General features: G+C 50.2%; 1 protein-coding gene across 6 annotated transcripts; it reads left to right on the top strand.

Moving 5' to 3' along the window:
* The first annotated feature begins 304 nt into the window (after positions 1–304).
* Positions 305–26764, top strand: KDF1 (keratinocyte differentiation factor 1). 6 transcript variants are annotated; one of them, XR_012897567.1, is made up of 6 exons: positions 305–439; positions 9242–10356; positions 11880–11954; positions 13156–15202; positions 25472–25561; positions 26716–26764. XR_012897567.1 is itself a non-coding variant. In XM_075908576.1 (5 exons), exons 3-5 carry the CDS (start codon positions 9261–9263, stop codon positions 13236–13238), a joined length of 1254 nt encoding a protein of 417 aa, XP_075764691.1. In that variant the 5' UTR covers positions 325–439; positions 2829–2991; positions 9242–9260; the 3' UTR covers positions 13239–15995. The 6 variants fall into 6 exon arrangements, 5 of the variants coding, with proteins under 5 accessions (XP_075764689.1, XP_075764691.1, XP_075764690.1 ...); XM_075908576.1 differs by lacking the exons at positions 25472–25561; positions 26716–26764 and adding an exon at positions 2829–2991 and having other exon boundaries at positions 325–439; positions 13156–15995; XM_075908575.1 differs by lacking the exons at positions 25472–25561; positions 26716–26764 and adding an exon at positions 4995–5109 and having other exon boundaries at positions 369–439; positions 13156–15995.
* The last annotated feature ends 768 nt before the right edge of the window (positions 26765–27532 follow it).

Genomic DNA, 27532 nt, shown 5'->3' with positions numbered 1-27532 from the left:
TGGGGGTGACGGGGGTGTCAGTGTCGGGAGGAGCGGGGGGGGGCAGTCCCAGTTGGGGGTGACGGGGGTGTCAGTGTCGGGAGGAGCGGGGGGGGGGCAGTCCCAGTTGGGGGTGACGGGGGGGTCAGTGTCGGGAGGAGCGGGGGGGGTCAGTCCGGGGGGAGGACTCGGTGGCTGCGGGATCCCGGGGCTCGGTGGTTGGGAGGGTCCAGCCCAGGGAAGGGGGATTCGCGGGGGGGGGGGGGGGGGGGGGGAGCGAGAAGCTGGGTGGGGGCGGGGCACGAACTCGGGCCCTGAGCCCTCCTCCGCACGGGGTGGGGAGGAGGAACTTCGCCTCCCGGAGAAGCGTGTTCCTCGCGGCAGCCCGTAGCGTTCGGTCACATGGTCTCACCTGGCCCAGGTGAGGGAGGGGCCGGACGCCGTTCACCTGGCTCGGCAGGTAACGCCGGGGCCGGGTCTGGGTCCCGACCCCCCTCCCCACTCCCGCCGGGAGGGGACCGCTTGGGGAGCCCCGCCACCCTCCGCGCCCGGGGGAGCAGGCCCCGCCCCGCCCGGGCCCCCCCCCCCGCCCCAGCTCGGGGCCGCCTGGTGCCCACCTCAGAGACCCAGCCCGCTCCCGCTGCTCCCGGGGCTCAGCCCCAGCCGGGGACGCTCCCGCGGGCTGGGTGCCTGGCAGCCGGGTGTTTCCTTCCCCCCCTCTCTCGGTTGGCCCCTTGGTGCTCGCGGAGGGCAACTGCCGACCCCCCCCCCCCCCAGTTTCAAATGGAGGCGCGGACCCCTCGGGAAATCTTAGCGCGCCCGGGGGCCGCCGTCCAGAGGCTGTAAAGATCCTGCCTCGAGGCACAGGGACCTCGCCTTCCCGCTCCCGCTGAATCAGGCCCTAATGCTTGTGACAGCCCATCTCCTCCAGCATCCCCCGCCAGGCTCTGGTAACGTGGCATTTACCCAAACACTCTGTCTCCCCTCGTCCCCCCGTGGTGACTTGCTGTTGTGCTACCTTGTGTTGCTGGGCCATGGGAGAGAGGGGGGTCCAGAGCTCCGTTTGGGATGACAGATCTGCTGTGTTTTCAAATCCGATCAGCATTCTAGTAAGAATGGGACTGGGGGGAAAAAAGCTCCAGGGCAGCCTTTGCCACTTCTTGCCCTGTGCTCTGAAAGTGCTGCTGCGGGCATAATACTTATAGTTCTCTTGCTATACTAGATTCATGTCTTTTGACTTTTTCTTTAGAAAATCCTTTTTTTTAAAACGTAACGAAAAATATCCTTCTGCTGTGTTGTTGGGAACTCCCAAGGTGTTTGTGTTCAGAGGTACATCTACCTCCATTTATGTGAAAACTTTGTCTGTAGTGATGAATGCAGGAGGGTGGATATTGTATGATTTGTACAATAGTGGTGTGGAGGATTGCTGCTGAGATTGGCAGCTCCGTTGTGCTAAGGTACAAATGCATAATGAGAGATGAGCTTCTGATCTAAATAGACAAGACAGATATGAAGTGAGAGAGAAACCAAGGCAGGAGCAGTGAAGTAACTTGCCCCAGGTCACCCAGAATATAAGTGATAGAGCTGAGAATAGAGCCAGGGTCTTCTGAGACCCAGTCTCCCACAGCAGAACTGCTTTAATGCAGGTTTGAACCATGACAGCAGTGTGGTTTTTGATTAAACTGTAAGCTATTGAGGGTTGTGTGTGTATTTGAAACTAAAACCAAGAAGGGATTAAATTTGAAATTCAGAACATCCAAGCAACAGTAAAAACTCCTTTTAGTCCAGTGTTTTCAAATCCTCCAGTACTAGTTAGGGATGAGAGTCAAAGGTGTGGCCAGCCTGGTTAGTGGCTTACTAAGGTAGATAATTCAGCTAGTTCTTATAACTGAGGCAGTTTTATAAAACTTTTGAAAATCTCCTTTGCCTCTCAACAAGGAAGATCTTAAATCCTGGATAATTAAATGTTCCAACTACTCACAAACACCATTCTTCTGAAATGGATGCTTAACTGCTTTGGAAGGACTCTTATTGCTTCAAATAAGACTGCTGCTTGAGCAGCAAGAAGGCTATCAACCTCATTGTCAGTGTCAATTTGGCAAATGGGTTTTAATCCTAATATTTATTTACCATTGTTAGGCACTTGGTTATAATTTAGTATCTGGGCTTACAGTCAAAGGGAACAAGTCTTTGGAATCCTGGCTGTTGGCTTTAACAACAGTTTGATATCTCTGTTGGCTGTGAAGTTTTTATAGTCTTAAACTTGTGATATGGTGGTGAATATAGTGTGCAGCTGTTATGTAATAGATTGAGCACAGGATGTGAAAGAGAAGTTCTGTCCCTGACACTGCATTTTGTACAGCTGTAGATAAGTCACTTAACTGCTGTGCCTCAGAAAAAAAATTATTGTACAATGGAGATAGTACCCACTTTGTAAGGTACTTTAAAACCTTAGCATACTAATAGCTATATAAATGGCCATATAGGCTTTGGATATATTTCATTCTTCTAACATGACCTCTGTATTATGAGTAATCTGTCTTCCTGCTGACCAGTAATGGTTTTCCACTTGGAGAGTCTGATCAGCTCAGATGGGATTTTTGGTGCATGAAAACCTGATGAAATTGAGAAACAGCTAATGGCCTGACTCAAAAGTGCTGAGCACCCACAGCTCCAAGTGAAGGCAGTGGGAGCTGAGGGTGCTTATTGTGATTTTCAAAAGGCACTATTTAGATTCCTTTCTAGGAATAAGGGAAGGGGCCTGTTAATCTTACAGAATATATAAGCGAGACCAGATGGCCTGAAGAACAGTTCTGTGCAACTCAAAAACTCATCTCTTTCCCCAACAGGTAGTCCAATAAAAGATACTGCCTCACCTATATTAGTTGCGCTAATATCCTGGGGCCAACCCAGTTACAACACTGCAAAATACATAAGTGTCAACCAAGGCTAATGAAGCCAAAACATCCGTGGAAAGTAGCAGGACAGAGACCAGTGAAGCTTATCCCTGAGGTATAAATATCTGCCAAGCACTCCCAGTCCTTATGTCTGTTACTTTGGTGGGGCTGATGTTTCTATTTTTAAAGTGGCTGTGGTCATCCTAATGAGGATGGGAGTAGGAAGGCTATATTACCTTTGCATTTGATGCTGATGTGACCATTCTTGGAATATTTTAAGAAGGATGTTGATGTGTAGGAGAGGGTTCCAAAAGATGCATACATTTGATGTAAGGGTTGAAAAGCATGCCTTATAGTGACAGATTCATGGATCTCAATCTGTTTAGCCTAACATAGGGATAGCTAAGGTGACTTGATCCCAGTTTATAATAGGGATGTTAAATTGCAGGTAATCAGCCAATCAGATGGTCAACGGAATTCCCATCAGTGACTCGAGTGGTCGATAAGGGGGGGGACTGCAGAGCTGCAGTGGGGTTAGCTTCCAGCCTGGGAAATAATCCCGCTGCGGCTCTGACTTTTAAATGTATTAAGAGCTGCCAGGCACAGGGGTGGGGACTGGGAGCGAGCCAGGAATCAGCGCAAAACAGGCTAATATTATTCTGGGATGCATTAATGGGAGTGTAGTACATAAGACCCAGGCTTCAGCTGGAGTACTGTGTCTCATTCTGAGTACCACCTTATAGTTAGGATGTGGACATATTGGAGAGTCCAGAGCAAAGTGACAAAAATAAGAGCTTTAGAAAGCCTGGACCTATGAGGAAAGGTGGGGGGGAGGGGGGGGGGGAAATGGGCATGTTTAGTCTTGAGAAAAGAAGATTGAAAGCGAAACCTGATCCCTCTTCCAGTATGTTAAGAGCTGCTATAAAGAAGACAGTGATCAATTGTTCTCCATTCTGTTGAAGGCAGGACGCAGAATACGGGTTTCAATCTGCATCAAGGGATATTTAGGTTAAATATTAGGAAAAGCTTTCGAACTATAAGGATTAAGCTCTGGACTAAGCTTCCAAGAGAGGTTGTGGTGTCCTCGCCTTTGGAAGTTTTTAAAACAAGTTGGACAAACACCTGTCAGGGGTGGACTAGGTTTACTTGGTGCTGCCACAGTGCAGGGGGCTGGATTTGGCCGCTTCTGGAGGTCTCTTCATGGCCTAAGTTTCTATGATTCTCCTGTCAAATATTTGCTCCCTCTTCAGTACATTCTTGTGCTGTTCTTTTGTTCTCATCAATTTAACAATGTTTCTACTTTTTGTAAAATTCCTTTTTGATTTTTACTTCATTAAGGAGCTCCTGATGGAGCCATATTGATCTCTTACTAGTCTTCCTATCTTTGCTTTGCAATAGTTTGCAGTTACGCCTTTATAATATTGTCTCCTGGAGGAACTGCCAGCTCTCCTGAACTCCTTTTTCTCTTAGATTTTCTTCCCACATGAACTAACCTATCAGTTCCCTGAGTTTGCTCAAGTCTCGGGTTTTTTAAAGTCCATTATCATTATTAGGGATGTAAAATCCCATTAAAAAAGTTAACCGGTTAAATCGTATGTTTAGCCAGCTAACTGGGATCCTGCAGCGGAGGGTTTCTCTAGCCAGGTCTTCTGTGGGTGTCAGTGGGGGCTGGGCCTGCCAGTTAACAGGTTGCCCTGGTAAGTATGCTGGTAAGGGGTAATCCTTTACATCCCCAATCCTTATTCTGCTGCTCTCACTCCTTTTCCTTAGAGCAGGGGTTGGGGGCCACTGACCCACAGAAAAATCAGTCGGAGGCTGCACACAAGTGAGAAGCAGCAACAAAAAAAACCCCTCTGATGTTGGCCCTGACTGAGGAGAAAGACACTCCCCACATGCCCCTTGCACACCAGAGCCTAGTGGGGCCCAGCCTAGTAGATTCTGTGTGCTCCAGCACTGGGGAGCAGATGAGGGGGGCTGGAGCACCTGTGAGCCCTGAGCCTCAGGGACCAGATCCAGGCCCAATCCGGCCCTCAGGGCTAGGTTCCTTACCCCTGCCTTAGAATCATAAAATCTTATCATTTCATGACCACTGTAAACCAAATTGCCTTTCGCTTTCAGATTGACTACCAATTTCTCTCTGTTGGTCAGAAGCAAGTGTGAAATGGCTGTCTCCCTGGTTACTTCCTCCATTTTCTGGAACAAAACATTGGGCTCTTGCATCTAGCAGGCAAAGGTATTACAAGAGCCAGTGGCTGGCAGTTAGGGTTGCCAGGCCTCTGGTTTTGGACCAAGAATGCCTGTTTGAAAAGAGACCTTGGAGGCTTCAGTTGTCCCTGCTGCCAACCCGACTTAACAGCCCACTTGGCACAGTCTGGGCTCGGGGCTAAGGCAGGCTCCCTACCTGCCTTAGCTTTGTGAAGCTCTTGGAAGGGCCCACCTGGTCCCTGCGCCTCCTAAGCGCAGGGGGCCCTGCCCGCATGCTGCCCTCTCACCCACAGCTCCCGTTGATCACCGTTCCTGGCTCATGGGAGTTGTGGGGTTGGCACCTGTGGCACCAGGGAAGTGATGGAGCCTCCCTGCATAGGCACCAACTTCAGATTTCCTGAGGGGTGCTCGGCCTCCACTCTGTCCGAGGCCCTGTCCCTATTCTACCCTTTTCCTCCACTTGCCCCGCGCTGCACCGCCCCTCCTCTGGGGGTGCCCTGTATTCAATAGGTGCTTCCCTGTAACAGGCAGGGGTGGGTGGGAGAGGGACAAGAGCTAAAGCAGCATTGGGCAACTTAGGCTAGTGAGTGGGCTGGAAGATTATCATCACCAAGAGGGTCTCCTGGGATAGGGTGGTTTCACTAACTGCCCCTGTGTACATAGAATTTGCGGGGGGGGGGGGGTGATTGAACTATAGCAGCACTTTGATTGGATGCAGAGGGAGCACATGGCTCTCTGTCATTGTTGTGTGTAAACAGCACCCATCTTGATTCGTGTGCCCTGGCTTTACGTGTGGGTCACTTTTAGTAAGTCCAGTAGGGAATAAAACTCTGCAGATGGATCAAGAATCTGGCAACCCTGCAAGTGGGCAATGGTAAACACAATGTATCATGAGCCATACATAGAACCCTGATGGGCTGCCGGGCCGCTGCTCTAAAGGGCAGGTATGTTCCCTTGTCCTCTCATGCTCAGCTAAGGGTCCGTCGTGCTCTCTCCACCCCATGATAACAGTGAGGGAGGTGCTTTGTCCTCCTGCTGCACATCATCCCTCTCTCCCCTCCCCAGCTTGTCCTGTTGGGCACGACTCCAGGCATGGAGCAGGAAGGAGCTGCTGTGCAACCTTGCCTGGCAGCTGGCTGGGGAGGAAGCAGCTTCTGCTCCCTGCCTCAGGTGGGTCATCTCCCCAGTCAGGATCAGGCAGCTACTGGCCAGAGCTGCTGGAAGGAGCTGGGCTGACTCTTCCACTCCTAGCATCTGGGCCATGTGTCTCACAGGCCTGCCCCTGCCCTGCCTCCTGCTCCTCCCCCACCAGTGCCCCCTGTCCACCACCATCAACTGTTTGGCAGTGTGCAGGAGGCGCTGGTGGGGAGACAGGGATGAGCGGATCATGGGGGACCCGTCACTGGTGAGCAGCATGGTGGGTGGGGAGGGAGGCCCTTCAGTGAATGCTCAGCACCTTCTACTTTTTTTTTAATGCTGCCCTGTGCCTATAGGCTGCAGGGACCTGGTGGCCACTTCCTGTGGGCCGCGGCAAATTTGCCCAATTCCGAACCTCCTGCACCAGCTTAATTTCCTTCCCACACTCAGACTCTCACAGTCGGTGTCCCCCGCACCTGAGCCCCCTACCCCAGTACTCAGCCCTTCCTGTACCCAAACTCCTTATTTCTGGCCCCACCCAAGAACGTGCACCCCCAGCCAGAGCCCTCACCTGCACCTCAATCCCCAGTCCTTGCCTTGACCCTCCCCCGAACTCCAAACCACTCATACTTTGCCCCCCCCCCCGAGCCTGTACCCCTAGCCAGAGCCCTCATCTCTGTCCCACATCCCTAACCTCCTGTCTCGGCCTGATGAAAATGAGGGAGAGCGAGAGATGGAGGGAGTGGCGATGGAGCGAGTGGGAGTGGGGCCGCAGGGCATCGGGGTAGGTGATAGGACATGCGTGTGAATTTTTTTCCTCACGACACATGGGCATGTCTACACTCGCAGCTTCTTGTGGCAGAAATATGCAAATGAGGCTAAGCGTGGAATATCGCCGAGCCTCATTTGCATACCGAATGAGCCGCCATTTTTGAAGAAGAGGCTCTTGCGCCAGAAGGAGTGGTCTACACTGCCCCTTCTTGCGCAAGAAAACTCCTCTTATTTTCAGGAATAATGGCATTGCGCAAGAGGGGTTTTCTTGCGCAAGAAGGGGCAGTGTAGACAGCTCCTTCTGGCGCAAGAGCCTCTTCTGCAAAAATGGCGGCTCATTAGGTATGCAAATGAGGCTCGCCGATATTCCATGCTTAGCCTCATTTGCATATTTGTCACAAGAAGCTGCGAGAGTAGACAGCCATGATGACTTGTATGTTCAACTCTCATTTGGTAAGGTTCAGGGATCTAAATTTCAGCATGTGGACTTAGAAGTGGGTGTGTGGAGACCAGGGAGGGGAGGAAAGTTGCTCCTTTTGAGGCTGTTTCTGTAGCTAGGGCTGCCAACAGAGAGGAAAGGGGAGGCAAACCGGCAGCTGCCCCAGGGTCATGTGATTTAAAAGTTTTTGTCTGCTGCTACTGTGGCAGCAGCTGGAATCCCAGCCCTTTTAAATTGCCACTGGAGCCCCAGACAGCTCTGAAGGGCTACCTAGAGAAGGCTAGCCCCTGGCCCCACGCCTTCCACCTGAGTCCCCATCCCTTCTGGGGCCTAGGAGCCCAGCAATTCTGTGAGCAGCCCTGGCCTCGAGGTAGACTAATGTAGTAATTGCCATGTGACATCAGACTTGTTTGTAAAAGCCGCTTCTTAACTTTACTGCAAAGGTCTGATCTGAGACTAATTTGGCATCTACATTCAGCTCCATGAAAACATCTGCAATCAAAATGACAAGAGAAGCACAATTGGTTTTTCCTTCAGTGCTTTTTGCATGATAGGACGCTGATTGCCAAATGCAATCTGCAGCAGCCACCATGGCCAAATCCCAGAGTTTACTGAACACCCAGTAGTGCAGAGCTTGCTATCTTGGTTAGCTGCTCGTATGATGATCATTCGCTTGTCCTCTCCTGGCGCGTGTGCTTTGAAATGGATCTGGCTGATGCTTGGAGCCTAGTTTAAGCCCGAACAATGTCAGACAAAAGGGAAGTTGTTCAAAAGGAGATAGACTTTGCAAAGGGAAGCTGTCAGCTGGCACCTCCTGCAACTGCACCGCTCACTTTCGTGCCTTCCAAACAACTTCAGAGTCTGCGTCTCTTTCCGCCTGTGCTGCGGAAGCATCTTCCGAAGGTTGCAGGGACTCTGGTGCCACTAAAAGTAGCATTTTAAAAATAAGTTGCTTTTCTAAATTGCTGCTTCGCTTTGGAAGTCACTTACAACGACACGATTAAAGCATTAGTAAAGGTGCTGCAGGGATCAAATCTGACCTGGTCACTGGACAGGAGTTCTCAAACTTCATTGCTCCCCTCCCACCCTTTACTATGTGTCCTCAGGAGTGAGGACAGAAGCCTGAGTCTGCTTGAGCCTTGCCACCCTGGGTGGGGAGCAAAAGTCACAGCCCTATTGTCATGGATGGGGGGGAGGAAAAAGGGGGGAAAAGCGCCTGGCGGGGGGGGGAGGCCTGTAACTAGGGATGTGAATGACTATTGGATAGTCGACACACTAGTCCATTAGTCCCTTTCCCCCCCCTTGCTGCCTCTATCAGAAAGAGGCAGCACGGGGAGGGGGGCAAAAGAGGGGGTGCTTCAAAGCAGCAGTGCTGCTTGAAGCCTGGGGTCAGACCCTGAGCTCCATGCGGCACTGCCACTTTGAAATACTGCGGGGAGCATGGGGCCAGCGGGGGCTGCTTGAGTCCCCCACTGGTCCCGTGCTCCCCGCAGTGCTTTCAGCCTCGGGGCTGTTGCTGCACTTCAAGAGTGGAGGCACCCCTAAACTAATCTAATAGTCTATGCAAATTAATCTAAATTTAACATCCCTACCTGTAACCTGAGTTCTGCCACCCAGGGCTGAATCTTTAGCCCCAGCAAGTCTAACACTAGCCCGACAATCCCATTAAAACAGAGTCGTGACCCACAGGTTGAGAACTGCTGCCTAGATGATCCAGGTCTCATCCTTTCCTGGTGATTCTTAGATGCTGGATGAAGGCAAAGTTCCTGTGACAGTGACTCTAAGTTTGACATGAGACCTTCTTGTTCTCCAGGTGCCTGAGGAGGTGAGCCATGGTGGGCAGGAGAACCAGACATCCCCAAGAAGTAATCAGCAAGCACCAGGCAAACCTGTCCCACCTAGATGCTGTGCCCCAAAGGATCAGCCCATTCAGAGAGTGTGACATCAGCCTGGAGGTGTTCAGCAAATCCACCCCCGAACTCAAACAGAGCCGCAAGCTGGCACAGCAAGTGTGGGACAGGAGAGCCCGCAAAGCTGACCTTAGAGACTCCAATGGGAGGGAGGCAGAAACAATTACTTTTATTTCTGGCACAGCAGATGCTCCCCAGCCCCAGAGCTTGTGCTGTGTGTCTTTGTCTCACGCCTGGAATGCCTCCAAGGCTGTCCTGTGCTGTATAGTGACCTGTGGGGGCTGCTTTAAGAACTGCAGCGTTCATCTCCCCTGCCTGGGGCACACTGAGACTGTGACTGACGAGGGAAGAAACAGGGAGCAAAATGGACGTGTGCCAAACAGCAGCCCTGCCAACATCTCCCCCATTGAAAAGAATGGGAGCCAGATCAAAAAGAGCACAATAGGGAGCAGCTTCAGCTACCCAGATGTAAAATTGAAGGGGATCCCTGTCTATCCGAACCGGAGCCCTGGCATCCCCACAGATGCAGATTCATGCTACAAAGAGCCCCTGCCAGAGAAGCACAGGAACAGCATAGAAAAGCCACCTCTGTCCAGCAGCCACCGGAGCTCGGAGGAGTATTATTCCTTCCACGAGTCTGATCTGGACCCCAGTGAGCTCAGCAGCTCTATGTCCAGCAGAGAGATCGATGTCTTGATCTTCAAGAAGCTGACAGAACTCTTCAGCGTCCACCAGATTGACGAGCTGGCCAAGTGCACATCGGACACGGTCTTCCTGGAGAAGACCAACAAGATCTCAGACCTGATCAACAGCATCACGCAGGACTACAACCTGGACGAGCAGGATGCCGAGTGCAGGCTAGTCCGAGGCATTATCCGCATCAGCACCCGGAAGAGCAGGGTCCGGCCCCACATTTCCATCCCAGCCACCAAGAGCCATGAGGAGAAGGCGAGCAGAGGAAACCCACCAGACAGTGGTAATGAAACCATGCTGGAGTCCCTAATCCCCAGCCAAGACGGTACGTCAAGTCCCCTGTCCACAGTAGTTTTGCAGCTCAAATCTCTGTGTTTGAGACCTGGGTTCACCTTAGCATAGGGAGACTCCAGACTTAGAACGCCTGCAGGGATGGAGTTGGGAACTTGTAGCTTTCAAGGTTATTTTCCTGAGTTGAAGGAATCCTCGTTCCCTGCCACTTAATACTTTGACTTCCCCCAACCCACTTTGCAGCTATTATCCTTCTGTGTAACACACCACACTTTGCTCTGCCAGATGAGTGATGTAAGGTGTGGCCCTGCTGGCTCTGCAGTAGTCCTGACTCTCCTCCTTAACCCCATCTTAGGAAGCGAGGCCATGAGTCAAACTCAGGTCACTGGCATGATCAGATCTGCCACTTGCCAGAGCACATCCACTAAGGCTAGTAAGCTGGCTGCCTTCTTTAAGTTTTGACCAATGTTGTTCTGGGATCCTGTTTACCTCCTGATGGTTTCTTCCCCATGCCTCATTCTCTAGCCAAAGGAGTTTCCATTTCTCTGCCTGTAGCATGAAGGAACTTTCCCAACCCCGTAAAAAATCTGAATCCGTTGTTGTCTATCAATAACCTTGGAGAGATGGCTGCGCATGGAGTGGTTTCACCATGTTAATTATCTAATCTCTTTGGGTGCGTCTAAGTTGCGCTCTAAACTCGAAATAAGATGCACAAATTGCATATCTTATTTCGATTTTGAAATAACCTATTTTGAAATTTGGTGCATCTACACAATGCCAAATTTCGAAATAATCCACTATTTCGAGATATCCCTTAAGCCTCATGGAATGAGAGTTACTGGAATGCCGAAATAGTTTTTGAAATAACGGCTGTGCTATTTCGAAATAATGGGAGGCTTATGTAGACGTGGGGTAGCTATTTTGGGATACCTCCAGTGGGTATCCCAAAATAGCTGTGCAGTATAGACTTTGGTTCTGTTTCTGGAAATCCTTTCCTTCCCCCACTCTCACCCTTACCTTAGACTCCAGTAGAATACCCTATATGCTCCCAGACTTCTGGACTGCACATTGAGATCAGTCACTAGCTTTTCCCATATCCTCCTGCTAACTCTTAGATGTTAGTTACTTCCAAGTATCTCAAATGCTGCCTCCCTCTAAAAGAAAAGGAGGAGCTGCTGACAGGGTATGAGGGCCTCTGTCCTTGGAATGTGCCACCCCTCCTTGTCTAGGTACCTAAATCTGCTAACCTGCAGGGCATACCACAGGGCATACCAGTTTAGGACTCTTGAAGAAGCAAATATTGTTGGGTGTGATGGACTGGTCTCTTTTGGGGCTCACGGATGATTTAGTTATACGTTTGCCATATTTAAATATTTTGTCAGCGTCGTTAGAATGTTTCCCCAATCTAAAGAATAAAGAAGTAGCAAGCTTAGCCCTGATACACAAATGAGTGGCTATTAAGGGAGAGCTTGATACGTTGGCTGGCAGGGCTCTGCACATGGGACCAAAAACACTTTCAGTCCTTCCTGTCTCAGGACTTCTGAATTTTCTTTTCAGAGTTGGATGTGCAGATATCGGAGGAAACCACGGCCGATATGATAGCCAGGAATATGAGGCGGTCCAGTGCTGCAGGTAACATGCCTGTCTTGCTCATAGTCAGTGAGAAAACAAAGGCTACAGCTTTTCCAACTCACATCTGTGACTTTGAGATGTGGCACTTCCTGTAGAGAGGCTGTTTCCTTCCTGGGGAGGACACAGGAGAGTTCCCAGATATACTTGAGGGATGAGGGGGTTTCTCAATCTCCCACACTGCACTTGGCCTCAGTTCCCAGTCTGTAAAACAAGAATAGCGCCCACCGTTTGGAGTGTTGTGAGGCTTACGGCTGGACAAAAGGTGCTATAGAAATGCAATGTGGTGGTGGTGAATCTGTGTTCAAGCCTTATGATTGGAGGGGTCTCAAATGGACCACAGGCCATTAACGGTCCAAGCAATTTGGCCTGGGAGTCTTGTGGGTGGGTGGGGTGTCTCCGTCCCTGTCCTCCAAGCCCTGTTCCTTCTTGACACTGCCTTCCCCTCCCACCCCATTGCACTCCTTCCCGCGAGGGACGTGGAGGGGAAAGGGTGCAATGGGGGTGGAGGATAGGGTAGGGGCAGGGTTTGGGGGACAGGTACCCTGGTCAGACTGAGAAAATGCTTGGGCTATCAATGGCCCATAGCCAGGAGTTTGAGATGCCTGATCATGGTGTTTCTCATTTAGATCTTCACTGGTGCAAAAGGGAATGAACCAAAGATCAGATTTTATACACCCTCCCATCTCTCTCTTCCCCCCCCCACGCACACACTTCTCCTGGGGACTGAGGTCAAGCCTGAGGGCTTTCAGGGCCCTAACCTCTTGACAAAGTTTGAGGGGAAGTGAAACCATAGTTAGGATGGGATTTTTTGGACTCAAGTCTGAGGGTAAATGACAGTGAAGTGAAGCAGCAGGGGAGAATTATTTACCAGCAGGTGCCTTGGGCTCTGTTGCTTTCCCATGTTGCTTTTAATGTTTTGCATCAGAGAGCAGCCTTGAGCTGAGATACTAGTTCCCCTGTGTGTGTGTGTGTGTGTGTGTGTGTGTGTGTGTGTGTGAAGTGACAGGATCGCTGTTGAAAGTTGCCTATGATACTCGGAGTTGCGCTCTGCCTGAAGGTGTTGTGCTGCTTTCTCTTCCCGTGTGAGACGCAAGACCCTTTGTGGCAGCTGGATCTTTCTAGCTGCTGAGGATTTTGCTGCTGCAGTCTGTCATTCTGTGTAAACTTCTCCTCCCTCCCCTTTTCTTTTTCCCCTCTCAAGGATCTCCGCTGAGCAGAGCTTCCTCCTACCAGGACACAGAGACCGATTCTTCTGGAGCACCACTGCTGCAGGTTTACTGTTAGGATAATGGACCAAAGCAGTGTTCTGTGGGGGAAGAGGTTGCAAACAGAGTTCCTCATCTTTTAAAGTAAAATGTGCTAGGCCACTTTATTTTCAGCTCCCCCCCCCCACCTTTGTTCAAGTTCAACTTGCCCCTCAACAGGTGGGGTGCATTGGATTTTTTTTTCTTGTTGAGAGACCATAACAGAAACTTGAGGAAATGGACCATGAATCTAGTGAACTTACTCCTAATGCAAGTTCTGGGACCAGAAGACGGACAAGGGGATATTGACAAACAAAATGTGTTCTCCCTTTGTGGGAACTTGCAGATCCATTTCCACCCTTGGGACGCAGTTTTAAAACCCAACCAGACGTCAGACATTCAGCTGTTGCCCAGCTCCAAGACTCAGCTGTGCAATTTTTGTCCTTCTGACCTTGTAGACGTCAATGTATGTTGTGTAGCTTTTGTGGATGATGTTTTCCCTCTCTAGGAACGTCTTTCCATGTATAGCAATTCTATTGAGGTGAACTCCAGGGCTGTAAGAACAACTGTTTAAAATCCCAGATCTCCACCTACCATTGCTAGTCCGGGTGGCCTCAGAGGCTGAATCCTCTAGGTACAGTAGCCAGATGAGTTTACTTGACAAAGTGCCTTATATCTGTCCTGGGGGGAATACCTCAGGAGAGGGTGGTTCAGCCTTCAGCATTCGTTTAATCCTTGGCCTCTTTACCCTAAGTGCCAACAAAGCAGCCAAGCTTAGTGCCAATTGCAACATGGACAACCTGTTGGTGAGACTACCTGGATTGAGACCCAACTCTTGTCTCACCGGTTGCCATGCAACCATTGAAAAAACACTTGAAATCACTGCCGCTCTGGTGATCCATGAGGTGTTAAATAGTCACTGGTGTCGATTTGTGACTCATTTGCCAATCAGCTTTTCCTTCACTCACCTGCCAAGGCTCACGTTACCCTTGGTCACGTTAACTGTTGGAGAAAACCCTGAACTTGTGTCTTGGAAGGGAAAGGAAGGGAAAGGACAGGCTTTTTTAAAAATGACTAATCAGTCCTCCCTGTAACTTTGCCTGTGTGTTTGGGATCTTAAATGTCCCTTAGAAATGCTCCCTGGAAAACTTTATGGTTGCCTTAAAGGAGGGGAGGGGGGAGAGAGGGGCTTTCTGGGGGAACTTCCCATGAAGCGTATGTAAGGAACGGATTATTCCTGTGTAAATGGGACTCTTGCTCCCCTGCGCACATGGGTGTTGAGCATGCTCGGCGCCTTCCCTCCTCAATCCAGTTACAAAACAACAGGTAGTGTTGCTACCCTAAAGGCACCAAACTGGGTGACCTTGAGGGCTGCCCTCGCTGCTGTGGCCGCTTGCTCGCTTATCAGAAAATAAACACGCCCAGCCACGAGATTTCTTTCTACACCTTGGCACCTTAGTAGAAGAATAGGAAATGCTCATTTGTGGAATTAACGAGCAATGAAACCAAAGTGTCCAGTGCTGCTAGAGGCAGACATTGGTAAAGGTGGGCTCTGGCCACGGTCTAGGCCACACTTCTGTGCTTAAACAAAGGGAAGGTGAGTTTAGCTCGTAGGTTGGGACTCTAGAGGCTGTGTTTGCCTCCTGTGCTTTTCAAAGCTTTAGTTTCTCACTTAGCTAATTAGGGCTTCTATGGCTGTCTGCTGTGGACAGAACCCCTTTGAAACATAACATTCACCAGAGCCACGTTAAGTCCCGCTGAGACCTTGCTGTCTGTGTACATTTACTTCCACAAACACACATTCAGTCCTAGCAGTTGAAACGTCAGTGGCAGTGACTCATGGACTGATGCTGGCTGGACAGGGATAGGCTGGCTAACTGATCCCATGTCACTTTGAAACTTCTTCCATGTTTGGCTGGCTTTCTGTTAGCTCTGTGCCCTGTGTTGGGGCCTTTGGCAGGCTCAGCGGGATGGCCTGGCAATGCAGGGGCCACTGAACCTTTGGTGAGTTTGTTTTTCCTTTGGCTTTATTTTTTAAAGCAATGAAATGTACATTTGGAAACTTCCCCCTTCCCCCCGCCCGATCATGCAAGGATCAGACTCAGAGGGATCACAAAAACTCCTGACAAACAGGGCCTGACTGTAAATACGTAATATTTTGCATATCACCTTTGGGCCTTGCAGACTCTTGGCTACTGATCTGGTTTGTAAATACACATTTGGATTTTTATTTTTATTTTTTACTTTTTAAAATGCAAATTTACCATGCACGGCCTGGAGCTTACTGCTGGGACTAACGGGGCAGTCGGTTCCATGCAGCCCCTATGACAAGGCAGCCTTGGGAAGAGCTGCCAATTGCTGCTGCCCAGATGCAATAGCAGACTTTTCCAGTTCATACAGTCTCTTGGGTTTACTCCTTATGCCAATAGTGCCTGACGTTGTATGGAACAGTGGGGGGTAGGTGTAAAACCACCCCTGTAACTGGGAAACTTGTGGCGTGCTATGTTTGACTCAGTCTGTCTTTGTGTGTTTTTTTTTTTAATTGCTCCCTATTTAATTTTGCTTTACATTTCAACCTGAAGCTGATTTCAAACACATTCTTTGCTGATGGGCTTGGGAGAAAATGGGGTGCATAGTGGAAACAGGCCTGTGCCCTGTAGCTGACCGCGGTGCTCCAGCTGGACTTTTCTCTTGTGTTTGAGCACTGTGTTAAGTCTGTATATGTTTTTCTTCCAGTCGATGTGGTTTGATGTCTGGGGAGCAATGAGGGTCTGTGCAAATAAAGTGCCTCTTGGGAGCTGACTGTGTTCGGGGAAATGTAAAGGGGAAACACTGTCAGTGACAGTTGTACAAAACTGAGAGCAAAATGGGAACAATTTCTGTGGTGTGTCGTGTCCCCCCTCCCCCCCCCACCAGTACTCATTTAACCCCTCTGGCAGAGCCACTCCCTCATGAAGGTGCGGGGGAGGTCGGAGCTTTTTGTCCACCTGTCCCTCAGACTAAAAGGACGAGTTCTGGCTTTTTAAAGTCAATTACTCAACTGGCAGCTAGCTCAAAGCCCTGCTCCTGCTGCCGTTCTCCTTTTTTGGGGTGGGGTGAGGATGGGAGGAAGATGATCAATCAAAGGATCTTCAGTAGGTTTCTCTGGCCTTGTCATTAGCCAAGGGAGTGTGGCTGTTTATAGGGTAACTACTTTGTAATAAACTTATTCAAAGGAATGGGGGCATGTGGGAAGAATCGATGCCAGACCCTGCTTTCTCCTCTTTGCAAGGCACTTCCTAGTGACAGTGGGGCTCCATTGACTGAGTGATGGTTGGCTTGGAAGGTGGTTGGTTGGGTGGGGTAGAGGGTTTTAATCCCCTTGCAGGGTCGAGGGTTGCTAGGAGCCTTTCAGACTGACGAGATCTGGAGCTTTCTACGTCTGAGTTGCCATTTGATTGCGGGAAGTCTGGCAATTCTCCCCTGCTGCCTGGTGTCAAGCCAGTGATTCTCAGCCCCCCCTCCCTCCCCCATTCCATTTGGGAGCCATGGCTCTGATTAGAGCAGAGGTTTTCAAACTCTTTTCTGCGTGACCCAGTTGAAGAATCTTGCTGATGCCTGTTGACCCACTGTAACTGTATCTTTTGATTAGAGTGCAGGCTCTGAGATGGGACTGCGGATGAGGGGTTTGGGATGCGGGAGGGGGATCCAGGCTGCGGCAGGGGATTTGGGCAGTAGCTTTGGGAGAAGTTCTGCAAGCTTGCAGCCAGCTCGTCACAGGGCAGCCCCCTCACAAAAAGTTGCTCTAGCATGAGCCACCTTCTCTTTTCCAGCTGCTTTCTGGGACCCAAGTAGGAGTCCCAGCTGTTCAGCCAGCTTCTGATTGGGAAGTTCCAATTAGGGCAGGGGTGGGGAAACTTTTTTGGGGGGGCGGGGGGGCCACTGACTCAGAAATCAGTCGGGAGTCGCACACAAGTGGGAAGCAAAAACAAAACAAAAAACCAACCCACCCTCACTGAGGTGGTCCCCGACTGAGGAGAGACGCTCCCTACATTCCCCTCCCATACCTGGAGTCAAAGGGGGCCCAGCCTAGTAGATTTTGTGTGCTCCAGCCCTGTGATTGGGGGGGGGGGGCTGGAGTGCCATCACCTGCTCCCCAATGCTGGGGGATGGGGTGGGCTGAGCCATGGGGGCCAGATCCAGGCAAGCCGGGGGCTGCATCTGGCACCTGGGTCTGAGATTCCCCACTCCTGGATTAGGGGTTGGCATATGTTGAATTAATGGGGAATGGTTGAGTGCAGGGAATTGCTTTGTATGGTCTTTTTACTAGTGACCAGGCATATTTGACACACAAGGCCACCTGGCAAAGCTGGAAATCAGGTTATTACTTTTACCGCAACTGTGACCAGGTGCCTCACCCACTCTCAAGTTATCTGCTGTGCCTGTGTATATACATAGTGAAATATGTCCCTGTTCCAAAGAGCCATAACAAGAATTCAGAGCTGTCTGTTAGTTCCATGCTCTCATTTCCTACAGGGGGTGTAATTGCCGTTATTTCTGGGGAGTAACTACGATGTCTGCTGCCATCTTCCACTAAAGATCTGATCTATGTGACTTTGTCCCTTGTAACAGTGAAAGTGCCTTTCATCCTCACTCCCAAGCCTGTGTGTCACTTTGTATTTTGTTCGTGTTCTCCTGATTCGTGCCTGGTGGTCAATGAGTTGGCAACATCTTTTTGCTACTGGAAGAGTTGTCGTCTGTCAATCCAGCAGTTTCTTAGCTGCTGCACCTGGATCCACTCTGAGTTCCAGTATTGGGCATGATCTTTTCGGAAGACTATGGTGACTAAAGAGCTATTGCTATAATACTACACGGCTGTGTCTAGACTGGCCAGTTTTTCTGGAAAATCAGTCGCTTTTCTGGAAAAACTTGCCAGCTGTCTGCACTGGCCGCTTGAATTTCCGCAAAAGCACTGACTTCTAACTGTAAGAAATCAGTGCTTCTTGCGGAAATACTATGCTGCTCCCATTTAGGCAAAAGTCCTTTTGCACAAAAGGGCCAGTGTAGACAGCTCAGATTTGTTTTCCACAAAAAAGCCCCGATCGCGAAAATGGCCATCGGGGCTTTTTTTGCAGAAAAGCGCATCTAGATTGGCACGGACGCTTTTCCGCAAAAAGTGCTTTTGCGGAAAAGCGTCTGTGCCAATCTAGACGCTCTTTTCTGAAAATGCTTTTAACGGAAAACTTTTCCGTTAAAAGCATTTCCAGAAAATCATGTCAGTCTAGACGTAGCCCACAAGGCCAAGAGCTGAGCAACTCAGGAGGAAGGGGATTTTTGGCAGACTGGTTTTAACATACATTTACTTCCAAGGTCTAAATGAATACCGAAGAGCGGATCTCTCCTCCCTCTGCCTGTAGTTGTATTGACAAAATTCTCAGCATTTGGGTGTTTCCTTAAAAGAGAGTCTGATTCATGATGAATCTAGGTGTTAAAACTATCCCATTGTCTCATGCCTGTTAGTTACATAAATATCTATGGGTTTAACAGGAACCGATTTTCATGCTGAACATGTATTGTGCTGATTTTAGCTTCAGTAGTACAGTGTCTGTGTTGAGAAACTGTACCTGTGAATGTATGTCCTTTTGGGAGCTTGAGTCAGCATTCGTATTTCACTACTGATAATTTGGGTTAGGTTTTCAATGGAGTAAGCAGCAAGTTTCTACTGAACCTGTGTCTTAATCACCACTGGAAACCACCCTATGGTGCACTTCAAAGGTTTTGTCCTGTCACGTGGCTATCGCCTTAGCAGACACTATTATCATGCAGGTCACTGACCTGGGCAGCTATGGGAGCATCTCTACCTGGGCTGTGTTTCTCAGTCTAGTACATCCTTGTACAAAACCCAACATGTCAGCGCTGACAAATCTCTCGACTGATTTAATTCAATGTGTGTTGTTAAAGTTTGCAAAAAGCCATTGATCTTCCTGCGAATGAACAGATTCTGTACAGGGGTTGCCAGTTTGAATTGAACATATTCCTGGAGGTTTCATCACATGACAATCTTTTGATCTTTCATGCCAGGAGACTCCAGGAAAATCCTGGAGGGCTGGCTAGTAAAGCTCCTTTTTGGAGTATGCAAAAAGGCAAATCAAAGCCATGGACCTCGCTCACCTCTTGAAAATGACTAAATGGTTTCTTTTCATGTGGTCAAAAAGATATGTTGGAAATTGGACTGTTCTACCTGGGATCTTTCCTCCTTAGCTTGTCACCTGAAAGTGGGAGCAGCAACCTGTTCAGGTAAGACCATGATTTGAAATGCCTACTACTTGTTCTTTCTGCTGCAGGTGGTGGTGTGTGTTTGTTTATGAAGTCGTGCTAGAGCCTGGGCTGCCTCCCATACTGTTTAAACATGTAGCTTACAAAGCTAAGCCAGGGGCTAGTGTTAGAAAAAGGAAAGTGGGAGGGGAAGAGAATTGTATGTGTCTGGAAACACCTCTGCAAAGTGTCTTCAGGGCTTTGCTTAAGTATGTGGGAAGGGATGAGCGGAGGCCCTTGCGGGTATGTCTGTACTGCACCTGAGAGAGAATCTCCCAGCCTAGGCACACGGACTCAAGCAGGGCATGGACGGCACAGCTGGAGCTCAAGCTTAGGAGGTCAAATGGGCTCGAGAGCAGAGTCACAGCGTCTACGGGGCTGCTATTAGCACACTCGCTTGAGCCCTGCTAGCCAGAGTCTCCACCCAGGCTGGCAGGCTCGCTCCCAGCTACAGTGTAGAGTCGCTGAAGAGGTGCAGGACTCCTCCAAAGGCCTGGTCAGTTGCTGACCTAAGGAGCCATAGTGGATCCCTAACCCAAAGGCTTCACAGATCTTGGGCTGTTGTTCCTGCTCTTTTCTGTCACAGTGCAGCGCTACGCCTCCTGTCCGCTTTCTGTACAGAGTTCGAAGGCTGGGAGGCACGACTGTCTTAGGCAACGCCAGCGCCTGTCACAGGATGATTGATTTTTGTTGTGCTTCCTGTACGAGCGTCCACAGCAGGGCAGTGAGCCTGAGGAATATTGCCCCTGTGATGCTATCTCGAAAATCACTTTTCCAGTTCAACCTGCTTGGGAATGATGACTAGTTTGAACGTAACGTGTGTGCTGAATGCACCTTTCTTTGCCTGGAGGTGGCAGCACTGAAAGGAAAAAAAAAGCAGGAGTATGGGCAAGTGCAAGGCTACATCGCCATCTAGTGGTCACAAGAGGAAGCATCTGCCTGGTCCTGGGGGTGCTGGTTGGTTTAAAGCTGCCATAATGGAAAGTTGGGTTCTCCTGAACAGCTCCACCGCCATCGTCTGCAATGACTGAACATGAGAGGGTGCCTCATATATTCGCTGCTACTAGCGACATTTCGCACGGATTGTCACGTTCCCCGATCTCCCTCGCCATGAGGGAGCCGGTCTGTACACGGGGGTGCAAAGGTGTCCCCCAAGTAAGCATCCTTGGGGAAGGCAGGGCTGTTCGAGCCTCCCTCCCCTATGCTCTGACTGGCTGGGGCTGATTTCCCTGCTTACTTGGGGGGCTATGAGGGATGCATTCACACCCTTGTGGTCTACATTTACAAAAAAAGCACCCCCCGCAGAAATTCCTATGTACGGGTTTGGGGAGGTAGGAGAAGGTAGTTACACCCAACTGATGGAAAAATGAAGGCTGAGAGAGGCAAAAGGAACTTGTCTTACATCACACAGCCAGTCGGGGTAGTGTTAGGACTCAGAAGCCCTGACTTTCAAACTAATCGGTCTGGAGTTTCACATGCTGAAGGATCAGAATAAATTAAGGGACCTCAAACAAGCTGCAGCCCAGCAGCCTTTCTAAGTGATTAGTCAGCAAGTATTTTATAAGAATGAGAACATCAGAGAGAGAACCGATGGCAAGAAGCAGATAAATTCCCCAAGAGGATGATTGGTTCTGGCTTATTTGCTGGGCCTTCAAAAGAACAACAAAGTTGCCAGCCTCCTCCATATCACCGGCCTCCCAGCTCAGCCAATCAACATGGGGACTGGGAAGGGTGGGAATCTATGGATTTCCCCCAGATGGCAGAGGGATGGCTCAGGTCACCAGTTGGCATCATGTTCAGAGCATTCTTCCTGTCCCATCTCTTGTGAGGACTTCTTGCCAGGAGGGCTGGAGAGAAGCTCCCCTCCCCCACTAATACCTGTGAGTGGAGGGAGGGAAAAGGGAAACCAAAACCCCCAATGACCCCCATGACTCTAAGGGTATGTCTAGACTACATGGCTCCGTCGACGGAGCCATGTAGATGAGTTTACTAAACATAGGAAAAGGAAGCGGCGATTTAAATAATCACCGCTTCATTTACATCAAAATGGCCACTGCGCTGTGCTGATCAGCTGTTTGGCGGCACAGTGGGGCAGTCTGGATGCACCGCGGTCAACAAGGGAAGCCTTTGTTGACCGCTCTGTTATGCCTCGTGAATGAGGTTTACCGGAGCAGTTGACAAAGCCTTCCTTTGCTGCCCGCGGCACGTCCAGACTGCCCCGCTGTGCCACCAAACAGCTGATCGGCACAGTGCGGCAGCTATTTTGATGTAAATTAAGCAGCGATTATTTAAATCGCCGCTTCATTTTCCTGTGTCTAGTAATCTCATCTAGATTGCTCTGTCGACGGAGCCATGTAGTCTAGATATGCCCTAAGAGACAAAGGCCAACATGGGGGAAAAAATTCTCCCACCTTAACTTAGTATTTTTCATGCCTTGAATTTGGCCAACACCAGGTGGACGAAGCTGCATCGGTACCAAACCTCTCAGAGACTCTTACCTTTGCCAAAAGGATATCACTTGTCTAGCAAAATTAATAGTGGGAAAGGAGAAAACTCCAAAGAGGCTCCTCCTCGTGCTCATGTATGTGACCCTGAATTCTCTCTGTCTTTAAGGGAAAGCCTCAAGAAAGAGACTTCCTGTGGCAAAGCCAATCTGAGATTGCCCCTGCCCTGTGGCCTGTCCTACTTGGTCGGTGCCATGGGCTCTCTGTGAGGTCACCACGTCCCAATCTCCTTTAGCCAATAAGATGAGGTGCTGCAAAAGAGTCCTTGTGATGTCACTGCCACACCCACCTCAATCCTGCAGGGAAAAATTCCTGCCCCTGGCCAGCCCCTTTGCATGACTGAGTTGCTCACAGGGATGAAAGTAGCTTACATGTCTTACAGGTATTGCTGCATCACCCCCATGAGTGTGTGTGTGTTCTGATACAACAGTACTTGTAAGAAATTAAGTGTGGGGTAGAGTGCAGGGGCCTCAGGGCAGCGGGTGGGGATGTGGAGGGGTTAGGGCAGGGAGGTACAGGAGTCAGGGCAGAGGGCTGAGGATGTGGGGGTGCAAGAGTCAGGGTTGGAGGGTGAGGAGGGGCTCAGGGCACAGGGCTGGGGTGTGTATGGAGGGGTGCAGAAGTAAGGGCACAGTGCTGGGAGGCAGGGGGCTCAGGGCAGGGGGCTGGTGGTGTGAGGAGCTCAGGGCAGAGGGGTGCAGGAGTTGGCAGAAAAGTGGAGGCACAAGAGTAAGAGGATAAAGAGAGGCGGGGCACCGTGGGGCCAGAGGATGCGCATGGGGAGTGTGTAGGGTGGCAGGGGAGCTGGACAATGCTGGGGCCAAGAAAGGCAGGCAGGGAGTTTTCATGGAGCCAGAAATATTCCTGGTGCTGGAGCTGCACAGGTCCGTATAACTTGCCACCTATGGTACGAACAGCATTAGAACTACAAAAAGTGAATTTTAAGTGTTTAATGAGGCAACAAACAGACCCAAACAGATTACAGGCTGCACCTCCCTGGTCTGGCACCCTTGGGACCTGACTCGTTCTGGATAAGGGATTTTGCCAGACCACAGGAGATCATTTCTGGCCTTCCTGCTGCCGGCCCCACCCTCTCCCCTGCCACCCCACCGGGCTTCCGGTCCTCCCTCTCAGCCCAGCTGGGCCGTGCACCAGGCTTCTTGGCTCCCTCCCAGCCCAGCTGGGCTACATGCCAGACTTCCTTAGCTGTGTGCCAGCCCAACTCTGCTGCGTGCCAAACTTCCAGGCTCACCTCCCCCCACCAATTTGCAGCCCAGCTGGGCTGTGTGCTGGTCTTCCAGCCCCCCTCCCTTGCAGCACACCAGGACACTCTAATCCTGGAACATCCATGGTCCTGCCAGACCAGGGATGTTGTGGATCAGAGTCCCAGTTTATAGAGGTGCAACCTGTACTAAGGAAATGAAACCAAGTACTCAAACTAAGTCCGATTCACTAAAGAAATTGGTTAATTCTTTACCCTAAATACTGTTGCAGGAAGATTACTGAAAAGCACGATGCCATTTCAGCTTGGGATCAACTCTTTCCCACAGTTCACTTCTTGTTTCAGGTGTTTTTCAGTTTCTCTTTGCATGGGAAGTCAGGGGAAAATCCTCATCATCTTACTTCCCAGCCTTAAAGAAGATTTACATAAGGTGGGAATCTGTTTTTTCCTGTCTTGACCTGCACATCTTTACCATGGAAAATTACTAGAACTCCAAGGTGTAAACCTTGGCTGGTCTCCAGCCTCAAGGCACAGACTAGAGCAGCTCGCTGGTGTGAGAGTTGGGATCAGAAAGCCCCCAGAGGCTGGGCTTCCTGACCTAGTAATATCACAGCTACCTCCCAGGACACTTCTCAGGAAGGAGAGGAATCAGTATCTTCACAGTCTTGTTCTTTCTCCCTAGTGGCCCATCAAGTTTGATGGCCTGTTGCCAGGTGGATGTCTGCCAAATACAGTAATTCCTCATTTAACACTATAGATGCGTTTCTGAAAATGTTCGTGCTAAGTGAAAACGTGCTATGCCGGGTCAATTTCCCCATTAAAAATAATGGAAAAGGTGGGGGTTGCGTTTCAGGTGGTGGCAGCAAAGTCAATTTTTTGTTGGTGCTGGGTCATCAATGTCAATATTCAATATCTAGCAACGCAAGTCGCCGTGGTTTGTTAAAACACAAAGATAAACACGTGAGTGAGCAGAGGAACGCTGTGACCATGTGTATTCATCTGCTCATGAGTATTACCACTGTTTTCTCCAACTTATACTGCCGTGTGAAGTAGTCTGCCACTTGATTATTTTCATGTTATTTCGGGGACTGTCATGTTATTTGAAAAAGTTCCCTTAAAAAAAAATCGTGCTATTGCAAAAACATGTTAAGTGGGCACGTGTACACACCCAATTGTAATTGTTACATAGTTCCTATTCCTAGTTTTGATACCAAATGATTCATGCATGCTAACTGGATAATCACATTCAGTACACTATAATCTTCCCAGTAATATCTCTCATGTCCCATCTTGCATAAAACATACCTGTTTTGCTTTATTCATATCAGAAAAACAACTCTATGAAGAATATGGGGTATACGGTTACAGTGGGGTTTGGGGAGGGAGAAGTCAGGGTAGGGGACTAAGCACAGTTGGCAGGAGTGAGGAATTTGGGGTTCCCAGGCTGCAAGGGAAAGCAGGATGTGGTGGTACAAGGGTTTAGGGCAGGACTACTTAACCTGCAGCCCACAGCCTGTTTGTTTGCAGCCAGGGTGTGGTTTGGGTTTATCTGGGCCTCAACACATGGCGCGGGTGGGATCCTTTGAACATAGCCGCTACTGGGAACACGCCCCACAATGGCAAGGCATCTCCCAGGTGAGGTGAGCATTGAAAGATGCAAGCGAACGGGCTGGCTGGAACAGACAGGTACAGGATGTTGGTGTTTCTAGCCTCCAGGGAGGAGGTGCCAGGAGCACCAGGGCATTGTGGGAGGTACTGGCTGCTTAGCTCATGGGCAGAGCCTGAAAGGGGCTGACTGGTTCACACTGGCCATGTTTGGGTCCATGCCACACCTTAAAGCTTAATCTTTGTATTCATGCCAGTCAATGTGAAAGAAGCTGTTTGCATATATATTTGCATGTATATGCAACCACACTTAAGTTGCAGCCCTCAGCATGTGGTCTCCTCATCTCAAAAAGAACTAGGCACCACCAAATGAAATTGGGCAGCAGGTTTAAAACAAGTAAAAGGAAGTTCTTCTTCACACAGCGCATAATCAATCTGTGGAACTCCTTGCCAGAGGAGGCTGTGAAGGCTAGGACTGTAACAGAGTTTAAAAGAGAACTAGATTAATTCATAGAGGATAAGTCCATAAATGGCTATTAGCCAGGATGGGTAAGGAACGGTGTCCCCAGCCTCTGTTTGTCAGAGGGTGGAGATGGATGGCAGGAGAGAGATGGCTTGATGGTTACCTGTTCGGTTCACTCCCTCTAGAGCACCTGGCATTGGCCACTGGCGGCAGACAGGATACTGGGCTGGATGGACCTTTGGTCTGACCCAGTGTGGCCCCCTGGGCTTCCAAACGTGAGTAGCCTTGGTTTAGGGAGTGGGAGTTGCTGGGGGCTTGAGGACTGGTTGGAGCAAGAGGGATTAGCAGCCTGGGGGAAGTTGCCGACAGGGGGGTGGGTGCTCATGGCAGGGACAAGGGAGTCATGGCACAGCGGGTCTGGGGGCGCAAGGCGCTGGCAGGGTGGAGGGCGCAGCAGGGAGGGGGATGGAGGGAGTTCGCGGGGATGTGCTCAGGGGCGAGGGGGTCTGGGCTGAGCTGCCGCCGGCCAATGCGCCTGAGCCGGTGGGACCGGGCAGCCAGTGCGCGGAACAGTGGCCTGTCCCCGGGGAACGGGGGCCCGGGGCGTGCGCCGGGGGTGGCCCGTCCCAAAGTGCCGCCGAGCGAGGCTCCTCCCGGGGCGGGCCGAGGCCGGGAGCGGCTCCTGCCGAAGCGAGAAGGCGGAAAGGCCGGGCCCGGCGCGGAGCCGCAGGTAAGCAGCAGCCGGGGCGCGGGGCGGCCGGGCGCCGCGGGGAGCGAGTCGGAGCCTGGCGGGCGGAGCTGCCCTGCAGCCGGCTCCGGCTCCCACCCTCCCGGACCCGCTTCTGGGAACGAGCTGCCCGGCCCCTGCCCCCGGCGCTCGGGGCCCATCCCCAGCCAGGCGAGGCGGGGGCAGGCGGCTGCGGGCTTTCGGGTCCCTCTCAGCCCGACTCTCGCAGCCGCGAGCCGCTCTGGGGCTGCGCCCGGAGGCAGGAGACGCGCCGAGGTTTCCAGCCGGAGCCTTTCCTGCGCGCAGCGCCAGGACCGCGGCCGCAAGCGGCTGGCGCTAGTGAGAGAGCGGGTCGCCTCTGGAAGCCCATAACAACCAGTCCTGCCGTCCAGAGAAACCAGCTCTGGGCTGGATGAAAGGGAGCAGAGACCTGGGCGGGGAGCTGTGTTTATTTTTAAACAAACCGGCCAAGCAGACATAATATTTTCTCAAATGGGCACATCAAAGAATATGGGAAGCAGGAAGCCTTGAACCAGAGACAGCTTTGCCACAGTGGTTGGCGGAGCAGATGTCTGAGAGCACATTTAAAAATACCTGGTGCCTGGAGCCATCTGTCCGCCTACCACTCATATCCTACTAGCTAAACCAGAGTCAGTAGTCTGAAGCAAGTTTTCAGAGGTAACTTGCCTTCGTCTGTTTCAGCAAGGAGTCTGGTGGCACCTTCAAGACTAACAAGTATGTTATGGCATAAGCTTTCCTGAGTTGCAACTCACTTCAGATCATGAAGGGAAACTCTTGCAGCAAGTTCTCTTAGGATCATCTGGATACTACAGTAAGTGGTTTTTAGTATGTCAGTAGTTGTTATTCATGCTTGGCGTTACGACAGAAGTGCAATTTCAGCTTGGGCTAAGGGATTGCTTTGCTGCTGGAGCATTGTGGTGGTGGTGGTGTTTTAAACATGAGTAATAAGCATCTCATATCTATTATCCGTAGGAGACAGAAGGAACATTCTAATACCTAATTGTTTTCCAGCCTACCCCCATTTTAATTGTTGGTTCTGTTCTTGCCTACACATCATCCACAAGCAACACCCATATTAGATCAGAAACTTTCTAGTAAAGAAGGTGTAACTATGTTCCTGTTGTTTGTCTTTACTAATTGTAAACCCCCCACAAATAATCAATTACTTTCTGGAACATTCTTTTTATATGATTGGTTTCTTTTTGGATCAAGGTCAGGACAAAAATATTTGTAAATTCAGGGGCAGCTAAGAAGTATATCTGAGATAAATTGCATAGAAAAGCTGCTTCTGTCTAAATAAAGATATACTTGACTTAAATCACGCTAGTTTTTTTAACCTACTGTTGTTACAAGTAATACTTAAAAATGTCTGTCTAAAGCATTATAGAACTATTTCCTTTTTGAAGTTCATTTACATTGTGCATCTGACACCACTGTTGAATAATCATTTTTATTGTTTCCTCCCCCTTTGTGTGTGTTTCACACATCAACCGGAGAG

This window comes from Pelodiscus sinensis, chromosome 25 (genome assembly GCF_049634645.1).
Source record: "Pelodiscus sinensis isolate JC-2024 chromosome 25, ASM4963464v1, whole genome shotgun sequence".
Lineage (NCBI taxonomy): Eukaryota > Metazoa > Chordata > Testudines > Trionychidae > Pelodiscus > Pelodiscus sinensis.
The sequence above is the reverse complement of the archived record's forward strand: the minus strand, read 5'-3'. Positions and strand labels throughout refer to the sequence as shown.

Bases quoted from the DNA above. Each gene is read 5' to 3' on its own strand.
- KDF1 (XM_075908574.1), top strand. From the start codon at position 9,261: ATGGTGGGCAGGAGAACCAGACATCCCCAAGAAGTAATCAGCAAGCAC. The intron at 10,357-11,879 runs GTACGTCAAGTC...TTTTCTTTTCAG, and splicing joins CCTAATCCCCAGCCAAGACG to AGTTGGATGTGCAGATATCG. The intron at 11,955-13,155 runs GTAACATGCCTG...TCCCCTCTCAAG, and splicing joins GAGGCGGTCCAGTGCTGCAG to GATCTCCGCTGAGCAGAGCT.